We start from the raw sequence: 19,886 nt of genomic DNA on the forward strand, positions 1-19,886 counted from the left end.
GAAGCAAGTGGGAGGTAAATAGCAGGTTGGGCCCTTAGAACGAACTCCGTGAGCCCAGCTTGCTCGGCCTCCCAGGCTCAGGAATAATGAATGAGTCCTTAGACAGGGGGCAGGGTGGTGGAGGAAGCAGGCGGTACCATGAAGCTTCTCAAGGCATAAAATTCAGTCTTTCTTTCAAAAAGTCTCATCATAAAATATGGACTCTAGACAGAAGGGTGGGAAAGCTCAGAAAAAGCCCCCGAGAGCCGGGTCAAAGGGGGATAAAGTCGTCTCCTGGTCGCGCTCGCGGGGATGGGGGGCTCTAGCCCAGTAAGTCCCCCTCACGCCTGGAGACAGCGTTGGAAACCCCACAGAGCCCTTTCCCACCAGAAAACGTCGTGGCCTCGGGATTTTCACCTCCCTTTCTTCACGCTAAGGTTGGTTAAGCTGTGCGCCCCACCTCCTAAAATGGTTGTCTCTCGGGAGCGGGGACTCCGGCGGCCTTGGCCCCGGGGCCCCTCCCCCCACCCTGCTCCACAGCCCGCGGCGCGGGCGAACCGCGCGACTCCAGCGCCCGGGAGGAAACCCGGGAGGGGGCGGCCGCCCCAGGCGCACGCCCGGCCAGCCGGCTTCCGGCAACTCAAGGGTTACGGCGAGGCGGCGGCGCGCGCCGAGGGGAGAGGCGGTTGCTGACAGGTGGCGCCTGCGCACTGGGAGCGCTCATTGTGCCCCGCAGCTGCCGAACCGCCCGCCCGCCCGCCAGCCGCCCGCTCGGCGCTTCAGTCTGCGAGAGTCCGGCGGTGGGTGCGGAGCCTGCGGCCGTTCTCGCGGCCTCCTCCTCCTCCTCCCCGTCCCCCTCACCCCCACCCCACACCCCTTTCCCCATCCCGGCTCCGTCACCCTCCCGCCCCCCACACTCGAGACAAGAATGCCCTGCCCGGAACAACCCAGCACCGCCTAGATGGCTTTGGTCACGGTCCAGCGGTCGCCTACCCCCAGCACCACCTCCAGCCCCTGCGCCTCGGTGAGTCCCTCCCGGCGGCAGCTCCGCTCGCTTCTGTCACTGCGGCTCCGCTTTGCCTCAGCGGGTCCCGCCGAGCGCCACTGCGCACGCGCCGCGCCGCTTCCCAGGCCTTGGCACTCGGCTGCCGCGAACCCCCCACACTCCCCATCTTAAAGACGAGCTGCAGGAACTACGGGACGTTGGTTTTTGTCCCCATCACTCCGGGCACTTCGCTCTCACGATCCTCGCCCCGAACCCCCCTGTGGCATGCCTTCCTACGGCTTGAGCACTTCCTTTCGGGAATGAGTCATTCTTGCTTTTCACCCTCCCCCTTCCTTTCCCCTCTGTTGCTCTGCTGCAGGGAGAGGACCATGGGACTCCTGCGGTGCCCCTTACCCACACCCATTTCAGGGGCCCGTTCAGTCTTCGCACACAGCACCCCTTCTTCAGGCTTTCCGGGGTGTGCGCCTTCCCCCTAGTCACTTGCTGTCTCTCTTGTCTCTACTGTTCAGGCTTCATTGGACTGCTGAACGGTAGTTACTCCTTGGTTCCCTCCTCCCCTCCCCCAAAGAGTGGCGTTGGTGTCTGCTTCTTGGACCTCTTACCTTTCCTCTACGAGGTCCGGAAGCATCTGGCACTGCTTGATGACCAGTGCCAGTTCATTTACATCTTACAGACGTTTACGCCTTACACTCATTGCTCATGATCGTTCATGTTCTTGGGTCATGTTTGTATGGCTCATTACTTCAGATGCCTATGCCAGGGAACCATGCTTCCAGAAGGAAAACACCCCGTAACCAGCCTTTTCCTGCTGGGCCCTTCTTTGCCTTTGCTCCTCGCCCCACCCCCCACTCAATTACACTCCATTCTTTTAGGCTTTACTTTTGAAACTATTTATTTTTACAAACAAAATATTACACCAGTGGCGCGAAATGGGATCTTAAAAAAAAAATCCACATGTTTTCGAGGGAAATAGACCCACTGAAAATATGAGCAATTGGAAGAACCATCTTGAACTTCCTACAGAATTGCAATTTTAAAAACTATGTTGGTGGATTTTGTAGTTTCAAGTTGCAAAAAGGTATTCAATAAACACTACCATCTTTCACTGTAGAAAATCGGGTTACTCTTAATATTTATATGTTAACTGAGGTGTGAGCTTTGATATCTTGAAAATAATGCTGGTTTATGACTTCAATGTAATTTCCTGAATTTCAAAATTTTATTGTGTATAGTGGTGGTTTCCTTTTTTTTCTGAGCTTTCTTTTGCTCGTTTTGTGTGGCCAAAATGGCAACTATATCCTAATTCTAGAAGCAATTATACTTCAGAAGTTAACTTAGCTTATGTTGTTCCAGAGAGCCGAACTAGGATCCTTGGATAGAAGTCCATGGAGGCAGATTTCCAGTGATGGTAAAGAAGAATTTTTTAACAGTAGAATGGACTGCCTTGCAGGATAATGAGTGCTCATTACTGAAAGTATTCAAGCAAAGGCTAGAGGACCTTTTGCCTGGGAGGTGGTATAAAGAATTCCTGCAGTGGGGGACTTCTAAGGCTCTTTCCAACTCTTAAGATTCTGTGATTTGAGAATCATTGCACTTCGGCTAGTAAAACATTTTAGGGTCCTCTAAAGACAAGTATAGGGTTAGAAATTTAATATACCTTATTTTTATATGTGGTACTTTAAGCTGATTTTTGGAAAGTCATTAACATACCATCAGACCATCTTAATTCATTCCACTCGTAAACCCTTTGAGGATAGTGGTTACCAGGCCTGATTTTGGCTGAGAAAGCAACTGAAGGTTAGTGGAGTCATGCAGATAAACTGGAAACCAGCATTATAGTGACATAATTTTCCCTGGGCATTGTTGAAAACAGTTTATGCTATAATATGTATATATCAAGTTATCATACTAATTTTCTTGAGGTGAATGATTAGTATACAGTAAGACCATATCTATTTGATATGACTTAATTAGCCAAAAGTTGGTTATTTTAGAATCTTGAGGTATGTTAATAGTCACTTTTGACATAGGTAATTAGATTGATCATGTGGTAAGCTCAGTTGTTGACCTAAATGACTGCTAATTTCTACATCTACTTGCTGTAGTAGCCTGTTTATTTCAGTTGTTTATATGTGGCCCTGGGTGCAAAGGAATTCTGGGACTGGGTGTGTGTGTGTGTGAGAGAGAGAGAGAGAGAGAGAGAGAGAGAGAGAGAGAAACAATCAGCATTGTTAGTTTACTGATGAGCCAATTACCTTTCCCTTTAAATTGTCTTCCTGTTTCACTTCATCCAGAGCTGTGTTCAGCTGAATTGTCTCGTGGTCCTTGTGTTCCAGTATTTGGCTGCTGTCTGACCTGCATATATTTGCTCTTGCATCTCTTGCTACATGAATAGGTTGAGTTGTTTGTTTTAAAAGAAAGAGAGGGCAAGAAGAATCTGGAGAAACATGGAAGGAGAGATTTAATTTTGTGATCTGGAAATTTAGATTTTTTTTTAAAGATTTTATTTTATTTTTTTTCCCTTTTTATCCCAAAGCCCCCCGGTACATAGTTGTGTATTTTTAGTTGTGGGTCTTTCTAGTTGTGGCATGTGGGACACTGTCTCAGCATGGCCTGATGAACGGTGCCACGTCCGCGCCCAGGATTCCAACTGGTGAAACCCCGGGCTGCCAAAACAAAGCGCACAAACTTAACCACTTCGCCACAAGGCTGGCCCCCTAGATTTTTTAATTAATCATTTTAAGTATGCTATTATACTTTTTCTCACTGTAGGAGGTAGGATATTTTAATAATGTCAGTTCTTCAGTATTCTTTCATTAGAGATTAAGCAAATCTATTGAACATCTACTGGATGTGAATGACTATTATAGATACAAAGATGTGAAAGATATTGACCCTATCCATCAGGATCATGTAATCTTCGGAGGGAGAGGAAGGGGATGGGAGGAAGAGCAAACATGAAGTGAGAGGGTAGCAAAGGAGAATGAGGGGAATGATACTGTCTATACATGAACAGCCAGTTTGTAATGGCCATAAGTATTGTCTGAATTCAGATTAAGATAAATTCACTAATGGCAATAGTAATAATAACAATATGTAATATCTCTTGGGTCTTTCTCCATGCCAGGCATCATGCTAAATGGATTTTACTCCATGGATTAACTCATTTTTTTTTTACATGGATTTTACATGTATTAACTCATTTACTCCTCACAATATGCCCAAGAGAAATTCCTGTTATCCCCATCTTATAGGTGAAGAAACTGAGGCAAAGAGTTATTAAGGAATGTGCCCAGTGACACTCAGTTGTTGAAGCCGTAATTCAAACCCAGATGTGTCTAACTTTAGAATCTTCCATCTTTTTCCTTCGTGGTGATCAAAGAGAAGTGTACATAGTAGGTGGCCTTTGAACTAGGTCTTGAAGGATGGGTTGAGTTTTTATAGATTTAAGATGGAAGCTGGGAAGCAGAGAGTATTCCAGGTGGAGAGAAGCTGTATATACCAAGACTCAGAGGCTGAGAAGTACAAGGCATATCTGAAGGACTTAAAAGACCAGTTTGAGGAAGGATTTGTTTGGAAGAGTAGTAAGAGGGAAAGATGAGGTGGCAGCTAGGGCTGCACAAGGACTGCTGAGCTTAGGAGTTTGAACTTGATAGAGAAGGTAATGGAGAGAGTCCTCAGGTTTTTGAGCAGATATGATCACAGTGGTGTTTTAAGAAAATTGATCTAGCAGCTGTGGGCCAGAGGGATTTGAGAGGAGAGAGGCCATGCGTGGAGCCAGTTAGAGGCTGTTAACAGTAGTCCAGGTGTGAGATAATAAAGGGCTGAACTGGGAATGTGAAGTGGTAATGGAAAGAAAGGGACAGGTGTGAGGGATTGTGAAGAAGACAAAGGACCTGGGGACTGATTGGATATAGGGGAGGAGGAATCAGAGATGCCAGCTCTTGGAATATATTGTTCTTATATAATAGAGGTTTTCTAATTAACTGTGGGCAATTGAAAAATTCTCTCTTTCCCACTATTCTTTCTGGGATGAATTTTCTGAATGGATACCTATATTGATCTGGGGTTGTATAAACACAGTGAACTACCATAAAAATCTTTTACTTTAGGGTAGTGCTTTATACTTTTCGCTGTTTTTGTGTTGATGATCTAATTTAATTCTAGAGCAGCCTCATAAGTTATGCAGGACCAATACCTAGGTTAAAATACTTACTGAAGGTTACAAAACTGGTTGGTGTAAGAACCTGCACCAGAACTAAGCTCTGTGGCTCCTGGTCCACATCCCTTTCCGTAGTGTGATGAGAGAAACGGCAGGAGTTTCTGATCCTGAGAACTTGACTGCCAGCATAATAAAGGAGCCAAGACTTAAGATGCAGTCAAGAACTCACACTGTCTTTGGAGTTCATGTATATTGTAATCTTGACTACCTAGAACAGAAACATCCAAGTTTGTGCAAAATAATTTTTAGATGATACCCTTATTTGAAGCCTGTTATCTCTTAGTTTATGCAGAATTCTTATAAACTTGGATATTTAGTTTTCTTATTCTTAGAAGATGACCAAGAGCAAAATAGGAATGGAAAGTGGCAGGTGCTGCTAATGGCAGGCTGCTTATAGTCTTGGGAAATGATAGCTGATGGTTTTACAGCAAGGGAGGAAGAAGAAAACCTATAAATAGCTGGCTTAAGAAAAAAATTAGCAGTTACAGACTGTTTAATGTGTGGACAAATACTCTTCTAAGACCCAGAATTTCCTCATAGCTACTGTTATATGGTCAGAATGATGACCCCGAATCATCATAAGAAGGCTTAATCTTGTTTTGTCTTGATTTAAGCAGTTGGGATTGAGTAAAGTGTATTTTTAGATAGGTGTCCATTCAAGTTTCACCCAAGTTTTGATATTTAAGATGCACGTTTAATTAATTGGGAAATTCATTTACATATATGTCTTATTTCCTAATGATACTGGATAAATAAGATATTGTTGAATTATATAATTCAAAAATATGAATACATCTCTTTCCCTAGGCAGAGAAAATAAAACCATAGCAAATAGGAATAGATTTATATGAAGTATAAATATTTAAAAGTGATGGTTTTTAATTTTTTGAAGATGGCTTTAGAAACCTTCTTAAACAGTAAAAATACATGACTATTGTAGGAAATTTGGAAAATACAGAAAAGAGAATAAAAGATATGTGCCATACAGCAGTGTATGTATTTTACGTAACTGAAATGCTGCTGTATATATAATTTTGTGTACTTTAAAAAAAAATCTGACGTATACATAGATGTACTGCCATATCACTTAAGTGGCTGCCTTGGGTAGTTATATTATAACTCATTCTAGCCATTCCATTACTGGTGAACATGTAGATTTTTTCCACCTTTTTTTTTTGGTATATAAATTACATTGCAGTGAACATCATTGGGCATAAATATTCAACTGCATTTTGGAACATTTATTAAGATTTCAAGAAAGGCAATTACTGGATCACAGACTGTAAACAATTTTAAGACTCCTGTTACATATTTATACTTTCTAGAGAGATTGTTACAATTAACATTTATTCTAACCAGCATAGTCTAAGAATGCTCATTTCTCCTAGCCTTATTAACACTAGATATTCTAGTTTCATTTTTAATCATTAGTAATTTTTGAGAATAGAGAGTAGTACCTGGTTGGTTTGATATGTATTTTATTATTAGACAAGTTGAATTTTCTGATGTTTATTAGGCATTTTTATTAACTTTTTTAAAAGATAGCTTTCTTGAGGTATAGTCTACAAACCCTAAAACAAACCTGTTTTAATAAGTGTACAGTTCAGTGATTTTTAGTAAACTTCCAGAGTTGTATACCTTCAATACAATCATTATTTCTACTTACAAGCTATTTATTCACTCTTTTCAATCTGTGTACCCTCTTGATATATTATGACTATTAAACTTTTATTATATTTATTAAAATATTTGCTTTTTAATTGTTTGTGTTGCCCTTCGAATAAAGTCTGCACTCTAGAATTTTGCTGGCAAGACTTTTAAATAGCCAACCTTGCTTACCTCTTCAGCCTTGTCTCTTCCCAAGTCCCTGCCTTGCACACTGCTCAGTCAAGCTGACATGCCGTGCTCCCTTTGATCTCTAGGCTTTTGCACATGCTGTTCCCTTTTCCTGGAGCACTTTTCCTTCATCTCTTTACCTGACTAATTCCTACTCATCCTTCAGGTCCCAGCTTAAATGTCACTTCTTCTGGGAAGCTTCCCTGACTCCACTCCCAGACTATGGTAGGTGCTCCTTCTATGCGCACCATAGCACCCTGTACTTACCCAGCGTGGGTCTTATCTCTTTATTGTACTTGATTGTTTGACTGCTTATCTCCTCAACTAACCTTTAAGCCAGGGACTGGGTCACCAGGGGGATGTATCACCCGGGGCAAAATTATTGGACACATGGATCAATGGATGGGTCGAGTGGTATGATCGTATTAAGCAATCTTTTCCATTTTGAGTTCTTTTATTGTTTTTAATCATTGTTCTGTTTCCAGAAGCCCAAAGAATAGGACCACCTGTAAGACTTTTGATACATATTGCTAAATTGTCCTCCAGAAAGGTTGAATCAATCTTTGTTGACAAACTGTGTATAAAAATGTCTGCTTCACTGTACTGCCATTATCCCTGAGTATCGTCATCATCCATTTTCTTTATCATAATAAGAGCTATTGTTTATTGAATACTTCCTGTGTACCAGACACTATGCTGAGTACGTACATGCATTATGATATTTAATTTTTACATCACTCCTGTGGTGTAGGTATTATTATTTCTATTTTACAAAGAAAATTGAGGCTCAGAGAAGTAAAATGAATTGCCCAAGATTATAGGTCTGGTGTCTGACCCCAGAACCCTTTCTCCCAACCCCTAGTATTTTATTGTTGTTTTAATTTACATTTTTTTAATCAGAGGTTAAACGTTTTTTCCAATATTTGTTGTTATATGTTTTATAGTCCCTGTTTTATAAGTCTTTGATGCGATTAGTCCAGCTTTCTCCATCGATAGTAATTTTTGCTATATTGATATGTAAATATTCTTTATATACTAAGAATATTAACATTTTTCTGTTATGTGGCACATTTTGCCTTGGTTTTTCATTTGCCATTTTGTTTTATGCATTTTGATATACAGATGTTTAAAAAATTTTAATGCCATCAATCCAAAGTCGTCTTTTGTGTGTGCTCTTTTCCGTTAATTTTTTTACTTAGTTCAATTTTCTATCAATAGAGACGTATTCACTTATGTTCTCTTAAATTTTTTATAGCTTATTCTTATATTTAACTTTAGTCATCTGAAATTAATTTTACTACATGGTATGAGGCAAATACTAAGTTAATTTTGTTCCAGGTGGTTAACAACCTGTCCCAGTTCGTTTTATGAAACAATCATTCCTTTTTCTAATGGTATGTTAGTCCACCTCTGGGAAATACTAAATTGGGGTATAAGCTAGAGTGTGTTCCATTGAAGTTCCATTGCTAGTCCCACAAGAGTGTAGTTAGTTTGGCACGTACGTATTACTTAGTATTCATCAAATTTCATGGACAGAAGAGAAACTTAGACTAGCTTAGATTTTAAAATTTGACTCAAGTACCTGGGAAGTCCAGAGGAAGAGCAGACCTTTGGTACTCAAAAGGTATCTTCAAGTCCCTTGTCCTTTCTATCTGGCTTTAAGGAAGAGGGAGCAGATTCTAGATTATGCCTAGTCTGAAAAAGGCGCCATGCAGAGCCCACGCTGCCTTCCTGTGTAGCACCATTAACTATCATTCCTGGTTCCAGGAGCTTAAGGCTTTACTGGTTTTGCATTAAATGCCTGTTGCATTTTGGCTACACAGTGCCTGGCCCATTGTAGGCATTCACATGTCCCGGTTTTTCATTTATTTGTTCGTTCATTCAAAAGACCTAGCTGTAGTAGGGGAACTATTTCCAATAAGAAAAACAACAACAACAACAATGTACTTATTGAGAAGGCCCTTTATTCAATTTGAAATATGCCGGAGGCCAGGTGCACATCAGAGAGACCTGAAGAATCTTGTTAATCAGCAAATATTTGATGAGTGCTGTTTTGTGCAGGGAATCCCATCCTCTCTCTTCCTCTGGTTCTCAGCACTGAGTCCTTTCCAGATACTTTTACAAATTGCCCTGCGTTTTCTTGCCCAGCTGAGCAGCACAGCTGCTGTTCACAGTGCCCGTCATTTTCCTGTGTGTTAAGAGAAAGTCTGCTGAGGTGATCTTGGCTCTGAAATTTAGTGAAAGGTCCCATGGTTTCCTAGATTTCCTGAACGACAGGAAATATTTCACGTACTGAGTAGGAGAGGATATGCTTAGAAACAAATGGAGCTGTTTGATTCAATTAAAAAAATAAAGGTAGGGGCCAGCCCGGTGGCGCAGCGGTTAAGTGCGCACGTTCTGCTTTGGTGGCCAGGGTTCGCCAGTTCGGATCCTGGGTGCAGACATGGCACTGCTTGGCAAGCCAAGCCATGCTGTCGTAGGCATCCCACATATAAAGTGGAGGAAGATGGGCACGGATGTTAGCTCAGGACCAGACTTCCTCAGCAAAAAGAGGAGGACTGGCAGCAGTTAGCTCAGGGCTAATCTTCAAAAATAAATAAATAAATAGAGATAATTTAGTATCTGTTTGTATCCTGTGCTGTACTTGATTCTGAAGATATCTATCTATTTACTCATTCTTTCCAGGATTGAGGATCCAGCAACCAGTTAGTCCCTGGCTTCAGGAAGCTTGGAGTATAAGTGGAAAGACTGTATTAAGTAATTGGAGTACAGTGTAGTAATCACAAAGTATATGTCTTGAGGAAGCGAAAGAAGGCCAGCAAGGACTTCTGAGTTGAGCCTTAAAGAGTGAGAGGGAGTTGGCCAGCAAACAGAGGGTTAGGGGTGAGTAACAGGAGGAAGGGAAGCATCCTTAAACATGAACTTAAGGCACAAGGCTAGAAATGGCACGATGTATACTGGGAACCACAAAGTGCAATGCTGATGCCATGTACAGTGCAGAAAATGGGGCTGGAGAAGTAAAGATAATTTCTTCTGAATTGTAACATCTATGCCTTTATTTTTACCTTTAATGCAGTATGTATGTTTTCTCAACATTCCTTTACAGTGAATGTTAAAATTGATGATGATGAGCAAGAAACCTTGAAGTATAACTGTCCTAGTAGCTACCATGTTTCAAGTGTTTACTGTGTTGTAGACATTGGGTTCAGCACTAAACAAGCATCATAACCGGTTTGAAGGAGTACCGTTATTGTTCCCATTTTACAGATGAAGAAATTGATGTTCAGAGGGTGTCTAGACTCCCCCAGCTATTTGTGGCAGAGCTGGGATTTAAACTTTGGTTGTCACACTCAGAGACCAACTATTAGACTAACTTACCTTCTGGGTGTTAGAATTAATCTCTTTATCTAGGTGGTGTTTAATTTGTTCCATTTTTTTTTTTTGACCATTTTGCTTCATGTTTGTCCTGCTTTAGTTTGAATCACTGCAGTTTGAGTCATTTTGCTGCTTATGCCTTGGTATGTGATAAACTCAGTTTAGCAGAAGTTTGTTGAGAACCTTCTCAAGCACTGTGGGATGATATAAGGCATTATCCTTGCCCTAGAATTTGCAGGTCTAGTGGGGGAAAGCACCTATAAACTAAGAATGTATATCAAAAAACTAGTATGGTGAGTACAATAGGAGAGGCACAAGCCAACAGTGTATAGGGGAAGAAGGTATCACAGCTGAAGGAGATAATGGACAGGAAATATGGAACAGTTGGACAGGAAAAGATGGAGGAACAAAAAATCTTTGCAGCTAAGAAAATGAAAGATATGTTATTTACTTCTAAATATTAATCCCTTTTGGTTCCATTCACAATTAGAAGCCAGTTTTTTCTACAGAATGATTATTCTAAGATATTGTTGTCTAAGGCCTGGTAGCCAGGTGCTGAAGCTTCTATCTTTGGAAAGTGTGGGTTTGTGGGTATTACCTTGCCCATCACCTGTTTTTCCTCTCTTACCTCCATACCTTTCCCCACTTAAAGAAAGAAAGAAAGAAACCCAACAACCTTATTTTGTGTGTGAAATTGTATTTATTGAAGTTCAAGGGAAGACATCTCTGTACAACTTGCTCATTGGAGCAATGATTCTCCAATTGTTGCTTCAGATACTATTATGGGAATAGCAACAATTTGGGAGAGCCCTTTCTTAACAATTAAGATATTTAGCATGTCTCAGGTAAGAATGAAAATAAACCATACATCAGCATCTCATAACATATTATCTTAATCTATTAAGAAAGCTCATTGAGGGGCCCGTCCCATGGCCGAGTGGTTAAATTTGCACGCTCTGCTTCGGTGGCCCAGAGTTTTATCAGTTCGGATCCTGGACGAGGACACGGAACCGCTCATCAAGCCATGCTGAGGCGACATCCCACATAGCACACCCAGAAGGACCTACAACTAGAATATACAACTGTGTACTAGGGGGCTTTGGGGAGAAGAAGAAAAAGAAAAAAAAAGATTGGCAATAGATGTTAGCTCAGGTGCCAATCTTAAAAAAAAAAGAGGAAAGCTTGTTGATTCTTTGGGGTTTGAGAAAGCAATTGTAGTTTAGAATAAAAATAGTATCTACCAATGATTCTAATATAGACCCTTTTGGGGTCAGGAAGCCCTAAAAGTATTTTCTTTTCTCTCTTCTTAGGCCTTAGAAATACCTATAGCAATGTGAAGCTGTCTAGCGTAGTGATTAAGAGTGTAAGGTCTGGAAACTGCCTGAATCTGAATCCTGGCTTTGCAGTTTACTAGACTTAGACAAGTCACTTAACTGCTCTATGCTTTGGGTGGCCATCTGTAAAATACAGGAAATAAAAGTACTTCTTTCACAGAAATAAGCATTGAATGAGAGAATGCCTTAGTACCATGCCTGGCACCAAATAAACATGCACTCACGAAGTATTAGTCATTTTTATAATGATGGTGATTTAGGGTTGCTCTTTGGTTATTAAGTAATTTTTCATTATATTGTAAATTTGGTGGGGAAGATATTTGCTTTATGATAATATAATTCAAATGAATAGCCTATTTCAGGAGTTAGTTTCTTTCTCTTTTTTCTTTCTTTAAAAAAATTTTTTTTTTACTTTTTATTGAGATTATGATAGTGTACAACCTTGTGAAATTTCAGTTGTACATTATTATTTGTTAGTCTTTAAAAAAATTTTTTTAACTCAATGATAGCTTTTTTTTTTTAATTAAAGAATCTCTGCTCTAGTTGCCAATTTCTACAACAAAGTATGTTGTGTATGATTTGGTAATGACCCTAGAGCACCATACAGGTGGATTAATGCAACCGTAATCTTTAAAAATCTCCTTCCCTTGAGAGTTTATCAGTTTACTAGGCCATGCATAGCAGCGTATTAATCTATTGGATGTTTTGCTATATGGTAGGACAGATCATTGCAGTGGTCACCTTAGTTTGTATAGTCAAATACATAGACTGAATGTATTGCTGTTTTTAATGATCTAGGCTTTAAATCATGCGGCAAAATAGGACAGAAATTGACAAATATTTTTTAAATATAGAGAATCCAAGGACATTGAATGTATTTGTAGGTTTAAATATATCTTTCTACAAGGAAACAAAAGGTGAGAAGAATGATCTGTCTAATCCAGCTGTACTAAGCAGTTGGCAGTTGAAATTGAATGCAGCTTTTACAAGATGCATTTCCAAAGCAGCTGAATGAACTCACATGTGATATAACAAGAGGTCTTTGGTTCAGACTTTGGTTGCATTTTGATTAGTTTTTATTATTGAACCCTGTCAGAAAATAGAGACAACCTGCTTCTTCCTAGAAAGACTACTGAAAAAAATCACACTAAGTTTCCTAGGAGCACAAGATTTTGATTCATTTTCTTATACAAGCTGCAACTTTCTCATCTCAGCAATTTTATGCTGATTCTGTGGTTTTCAATTATGCATTAAAGGAAACTGTACTGACTGTGAAGGAAGTCTAGTTAGGTAAGGTGTGGCTGAAAAATCCAGGAACCCCTCCACTTGTCTACAAAACATTCTTGCAGGATATAGGGTCTTGAGAATTAAATATAGGGCTTTTAGGAGAAAGAAAATATTCTTAGAAAATTTCCATTTAAGCACCATTTTGTAGGATTAAAAAAAATCAAGATTAAAAAATTAAGAGAATTTTATTAAATAAAACAAACACAAGTCTTCTTGTGTTCTTGAAATTGTCTTAGAGGAGACTATAGTTGTGGTGCAAAATGAAAAACTTTAAAGGCACAAGAATGATTTGAACCTTTATGTTGCATGAGCTTGTTCAGTTGCTAGTCTGCTGAAAGTTAGAAATAGAGATGCTGCTCCCCAAATTAGTGTTTGGTTTGTTTCCAGCCATCCTTTCAGAGGAAGATTGTGTTTGAACAGATCCTGGATTTATGCTTTCTTTTTTTTTTTTTTAAAGATTGGCACCTGTTGCCAATCTTCTTTTTTTTTTCTGATTTATCTCCTCAAATCCCCCCGGTACACAGTTGTCTATCTTAGTTGCAGGTCCTTCTAGTTGTGGCCATGCTTTCTTTTTTCATAGATTTTTTTTTCACTTCATTGGATTGCATTCATTTGCAAGCATTTATTAAGTCTCTACTGTGCATAAGACTTTATAACATTTAAGCTGCTCGTATAGTCTACTTTTTTTGAGAACAAGTTGCTTTGTCTTGAACATGTGATTTTGAAAATTAGATGATTGAGGTTCTGTGTTTTATTCTTTCTTAATTCTGCTGATATACTAAAAATCTCCCATTTGATGTTGTACTTTTTTATTCTGTATTTTATTTGTGGCTCACATTTCTGAAATAACCATAATAGTGATTCTCTAATTAGAAGTAACTTTTCTGCAATAGTTATGTGGACTCCAAAGTGAAATCTTATAGAATTAGATCCTATATAGTCCTAAATTAGATCATATATAGTCCTAAAAAAAAAATATTGAAATGGACAGTTGCCTTTGGAAAATATCTGAATACACAAAAATGCTATTTTAAAATGTATGGGTCCATAGTTGAGAAAATGCCTTTTAAGATAGTTATTTTGTAACTCCTCCCTGAAATTAGAAAGTTCTTTCCTCCTTTTGCATTTTTTGCCCACTTCACTTGATTTATTACTGACTTTCTGAAATACCATTTTGGAAGTTGAGTGCAGAATTTCTTCAAGATCAGTAGACAATGTGACAGTGATAATTGAAATAATGAATTTTTTTTTAATGCTGCTAAGTCTGTCTTCATTATATTCTGCTGAAGAAAAAGTATTTTGTACACTGGCCCTTGGTATACTTTTCTTCCCTGCCAAATCCAGACACAAAAGGACAGTTTACCTCTCTGGCTAATTTAATAATGATTTTATGTCTTAAGCACTTGTTCTCAAGGAAGTAGGCTGCATTATAGCATAGAGTAATTTGCCTTTAGGTTCTGCAGCCAGATTCTGGAGTTAAAATCCCAGCTCTCCCACTTAGTAGGTGTAGACTTTGGGCAAATCACCTTTCTGAACTTCAGTTTTCTTGTCTTATGGGATTTTTGTTGGCTTTCATGAAATAACTAAACGAATCCTTAGCACAGTGTCCAGTACTATAGCATAGTGAGTGTTCAGTAACTGCTAGTGATTACTAATGTTAAGTAGGTTTCTTTACTTTTTGCACAGTATTACATACAGTACTTAATTTTTTTAAAATTTTTTTTTTTTTGGTGAGGAAGATTGGTCCTGAGCTAACATTTGTTACCAATCTTCCTCTTTTTGCTTGAAGAAGATTGTCCCTGAGCTAACATCTATGCCAGCCTTCCTCTGTTTATGTTGTATGTGGGATGCTGCCACAGCATGGCTTGATGAGTGGTGTGTAGGTCCATGCCCAGGATGGGTACCTGCAAAAGTGGAACACACAAACTTAACCACTATGCCAGTGGGCTGGCCCCTGCAGTACTCAATTTTAAAAAGATTATGATGGCTTGGCTTCCAGAGCATATTTATTGTAGGTGATATATTTGAGTCTTTACTGAATTGTGTCAAATATGTATTGCTCTGAGATGCATTACTTTTTAAGAAGTTGTACACCCTGGATTGAAATTGGCACAATCATTTTTGTAGTGGTAATGAAGTGCATTTGAAGATAGTGGAAACTAGTTTGTGGTTATCAAGCTACCATTAAAGCTGTTAAAATTCTTTTTAGACAAAGATGCACTGAACTTTTGCATTGAACATGAGTCCTAATTTAATGCTCAGTGGGCACATAAGTGATATTTTAAATAATTCTGCCCTCCATTCATATTATTTGTTCAAAGAATTGACGAGAAGTAGTCTTTTGGCAGTTGAGATGTCTGTCGTTTCTTGAAGCTGCTTCTATATTATTTAGCTATGCTAATTGACAACCTTCTTGAATATCCCGCAACAACATCCCTCTGCTGTGACATCTTAGGTTTTTGTGAAATTCTGGCTTAAGAGCTTTGGATATCAGGACCCTAACCCTTTTACCAGTTACATGCAGTGGTGGTGCAAGCCCACCTTGCTGCTAAGATTACCAAATCACAGCCCCAGTGTCTCATTCGGGGGATTTCAGAGGCAGTGATTTTTATTTTTCCTTGCCACTTCAGTCTAAGAAATCCAGGAGATTTCTTGGATCTTTGATGACTATTGAAATCTTGGAGTTTATTCATAAACATTGCTTGCTAGAGTTTCACAGAGTTTTGGAACTGAAAAATTGACTAGTCTAACTCCTCATTTTACTGTTAAGTAATTTCCAGAGTTTGGCTCCTGGGATAAAGATCAGAATAACTCATCTCTTGGGCAGTTTCAGCAGAGTTTTTGGTGTAGTAAAAACCCTGTACTACATCCTTAGTAGGAATTGATTGGAGGTTTTTTAAGATGTTAGGCATTTCAAGTGGCCACTTGGGTTCTCAGCTAGACATACGTGGAGGTATAATACAGAAGGTCATGAGTTTAAATGTGGCAATGGAATTAGGCAGATGACCGAAATTGGTGAAGCTGGCCAAATAGGACCTATGGTAAGTTGGAGGCTATAAGCTCTATTGTCAGGGGCTGCCAATTGTGACCAAGTAAGAGTGGAGACCCAGTGTTCTCAGAAAAGTCTTCTATTTCAAGAAACACTAGTAGTGTAGATTGTTATGTGAAATCTGATTTTAAATGATATCTTTCTGTTCTGCTATTAATAGTTTGTTGGATTCCCATTTTTATGCTTGTCTCCACATAAAAGATGTCTGTTGTAGCTCCTGGCAGTACATCCATGTTTGATGCAAGAAGGGATAAAAGGTGCAGTGCCAGCACTAGCTGTACCTTTAATTAGGAAAGCGGACGTTTTCCTGGAAACCAACCCCCCGTTCCTAGTCAGCTTCTCTTTAAGTCTCTAGCCAGAACTAGGTTACACGGTTACTTCTAGCTGCAAGAGAGCCTGGGAAAGCAAGTATATGACTTTTCATCTTAATCATTGAGTGGCAACAAGGGAGAACAATGTTTGGAATGGCTGTTGTCAAACTTTGTCTATCATAATAACTAATCAAGATTCAAAGAAATGTATCTTGAGGGCTAACCAGAACGTATCTGTGGCCCAGATTTTTGTTGTGGGTCACCAGTTTGTAGACACTTTATAACAGTATTTTTTTTTTTTCCCATTTCAGTACTCTACTACTCATTCCTGGTTTCTATCAGTTAGTTATTTTATTAAGTTTCCAGGGTAACCTAGTGGAAAAGAGACATCTTTTTATAATGTGGGAAGAGTGTAGAACTTGAAATTAGAAGGCTTTTAAGTCCTGTGGTAAAGACTTGCTAGCAGTGTAATATTGGACAATTTGCTTAATCTTTCTGAGCCTCTCATTCGTATCTGGAAGATGGGCATATAACGTTGCAATATAGCATAGTAGTTAAGTGCAGTGGCTTTGGAATCAAACACCTAAGTTGGGATCAAATCTCTGTCAAACAAGTTTCATAATCTCTTTGCATGTTAATTCTTCTGTAAAATGGGGTTAATAGTTGTACCTTCCTCATAGAGTCTTTGTGAGGACTAAGTGAGATACTGTGAAGTCCCACTTTAGCAGGGTCCTAAAGTTAGGATATAAGGCAAAAATCAAATTATAGTCAGAATTATTCTTGAAAAGTTCTCCTAAATCACCCATTAAGGACAATATATATGGTTTTGGGCCTACTACTCTGTAACTGAGACTGTTTGAGGGGACACAGTTTCTCCCATCTCATACTCACTTTGTTGCATGCGCTGCTTGAATATAATGGCAGATAAAATCATGTGCACTATAATATAACTTATATTTTCATTCGTATTTATTCTCTTCCGAGCACATAGAATCAAATTAACATAAGTTAAATGCACCATTGATGCAACTCCAGAGTTAATATTTGTGGGATGCTTAGCATAGAACCTGGCCCTTTTAAGCCTTCAATAAATGACAGCTGCTATTGTTACTATAGGTACAGCATGTGATGTTTGAAGATGAAGAAATTGAGGTTGTCCTGGGCTCAGCTTGGGTCCTGGTGTGCGACGTGGACCAACAATGATTTTTTTCCTGCCACACCAGCAAAAATTTATCGCAGATGAGTGTGGCCAAGGGAATAATGTCACTATTTGGGGGATTAGGATGAGGATTATCAATTGTATTTCAAGGGAAACTCTAACATAACTGCCTGCAAATTTATAGGACAAAATTAACATGATGCCAAAAAATAATATGCTAATTTTCTTTTCTTTTGTTATTGTTTAAATTGTGAAGTATATCATTTACACTGAAGAACATGCAAGAGGTCAGGAAGTCCTAATGATAAAATTCATTTGGGAATCATTCATTGGGATGTTAACCATTTTCAACTAAAGCTACGCCAAGGGATAAACACACACAGGTGACCTGTTTTACCGTGTTGACACATATGTCTAACAAGATCTTACACCACTGACAAAAAGTACTTATTACGTATATAATAATATGATAATCTTTATACACTTATGCTCTAACATGCATTTGTTGCCTAAAATACTTTGGGATTTTAATTGTTTGGGTCAGATTGTGGTGCTCAAATATAATGAGCCATATATAGCATTAGGCATAAATATAACATAAGAAATTACCATAGAGGAAGACAAATATCGTCCCCCTTTTTTTTCTTTTTTTTTTTTTGAGGAAGATTAGCCCTGAGCTAATTGCTGCCAATCCTCCTCTTTTTGCTGAGGAAGACTGGCCCTGAGCTAACATCCATGCCCATCTTCCTCTACTTTATATGTGGGACACCTGCCACAGCATGGCTTGCCAAGTGGTGCCATGTCCGTGCCTGGGATCCCGACCGGCAAACCCCGGGCCTCCAAAGCGGAAGGTGCGCACTTAACTGCTGCCCCCTTTTCCTTAGAGGAAGTATTTATTTTGTGGGTTACAATGGGCAAGGGTCCAATCTCTGAACATTTTTCTTGAGGATCTAAAATTTTAAAGTACGAATAACAGTGATAATAGAACTCTTGTTCAAGTGCTGTCAGATGTTTTCTACTGGAAGTAAAGTTGTCTAAACTTGTACCTTATCACTTGTTGCTTGGTATAGGGTTGTCTTGTTTTTAAACAAAGGAGGAAAATCTCGTTTTAAGATGACTCATATAGTGATGTAGTACGTTAGTAACGGGGTGGTTTTTCTTTGCTCAATATGAGCACTGGCAATGACAGATACTGGCAATTTTCCCATAGAATAATTCTTAGGAATCAGTGTGTACAGGTATCTGGTTCCGGAAAGTCTTAAAAGTAACAATGGTTAAATATCACTGCTGCATGACCTTGGGAATTTAAGGTGTGGCATTTATAATGAGTTATAATTAGCTTATACTTTCTTCTTTTTTTTTTTTTTGAGGAAAATTAGCCCTGAGCTAATATCCACCACCAATCCTCCTCTTTTTGCTGAGGAAAAGATTGGCCTTGACCTAATATCTATGCCCATCTTACTCTGTTTTATATGTGGGCACAGCATGGCTTGATAAGCAGTGTGTAGGCCCATGCCTGGGATCCGGGCCGGGCCCGGGCCACCAGAGCCTAGTGGGCCAACTTAACTGTTGTGCCACCAGGCTGGCCCCTAGCTTATACTTTTAAGACTTTAAATTTCTAGCAGTCTCTCTTATCTGTAATTATTTTTCTCCTGCTGTCCTTCGAGACCCATTCATCTATGGTTGGATGATTTATATATTTAAAGTTAATTGAATTCAGGTACTGAGTCTTATTTTATGTTTTTTTAAAAAAATCTTACTGTGGTTATGGAACTAGGTCTAATGGAAGCTTGATTTTGGTATCTTTTTAGCTGTAAAGATATTACCATGATATCTGGAAATACTGTTTGCTAGTGAAAGGGGGACAGGTATGGATAATTGGAAAGAAACATAAAAATTTATTCTCGTACTTATGGAGATTTAGAGATTTTTATAATTTCCTGTAAGGAAGTATATTGAAACTTAAACGCAAGCCATTTTTACAGTAAGGAAGAGTATAGTTTTTAATAATAAATCTCCTACAGCTAAGAGAGGTTTGGAGAAACTGTTAATGAAAAACTTAGGGAAGGGATTGAAACGTGATTAAGGTTTTGGCAGAGTTGATGCATTTTTGACTCTGATTGATTGGCAGTCTTGTCTTGGAGAGAATTAGAGAGTTTTTTAAGCTAAGAAAATGTTGAAGGCCAGATGTTGGTTAAGAGTAGCCAGTTTGGCTCTGGACCTTAGTTTTTTCTTTCTTTGGAAGATTTCAGTTAGTTAAGGAGTTCCAGGATATAGGGTAATAAGACTAGTTCTCTTAACAAACATAACAGAGCTTATATATTCAAA

The 19,886-nt window shown here is 39.2% G+C and overlaps 2 protein-coding genes across 4 annotated transcripts in view; one reads left to right on the forward strand and one right to left on the reverse strand.

Annotated features, from left to right (window-relative positions):
- EFCAB5 (EF-hand calcium binding domain 5) overlaps positions 1 to 1,608 on the reverse strand; it is a 143,131-nt gene extending 141,523 nt beyond the window's left edge. The window contains exon 1 of the mRNA XM_046675528.1: positions 1,588 to 1,608. The gene's annotated coding sequence lies outside the window, so the exon portion shown is untranslated. The remainder of the gene's footprint in view (positions 1 to 1,587) is intronic.
- Positions 788 to 19,886, forward strand: part of SSH2 (slingshot protein phosphatase 2) — a 240,854-nt gene continuing 221,755 nt past the window's right edge. For 2 of the 3 annotated variants that reach the window (XM_046675521.1, XM_046675523.1), the window contains exon 1: positions 788 to 1,003. In XM_046675521.1, the coding sequence (XP_046531477.1) occupies positions 941 to 1,003 (63 nt within the window). In that variant the 5' untranslated portion in view covers positions 788 to 940. The remainder of the gene's footprint in view (positions 1,004 to 19,886) is intronic. The other variant, XM_046675525.1, reaches the window with a different exon arrangement.

Source organism: Equus quagga, chromosome 11 (assembly GCF_021613505.1).
Source record: "Equus quagga isolate Etosha38 chromosome 11, UCLA_HA_Equagga_1.0, whole genome shotgun sequence".
Classification (NCBI taxonomy): Eukaryota; Metazoa; Chordata; class Mammalia; order Perissodactyla; family Equidae; genus Equus; species Equus quagga.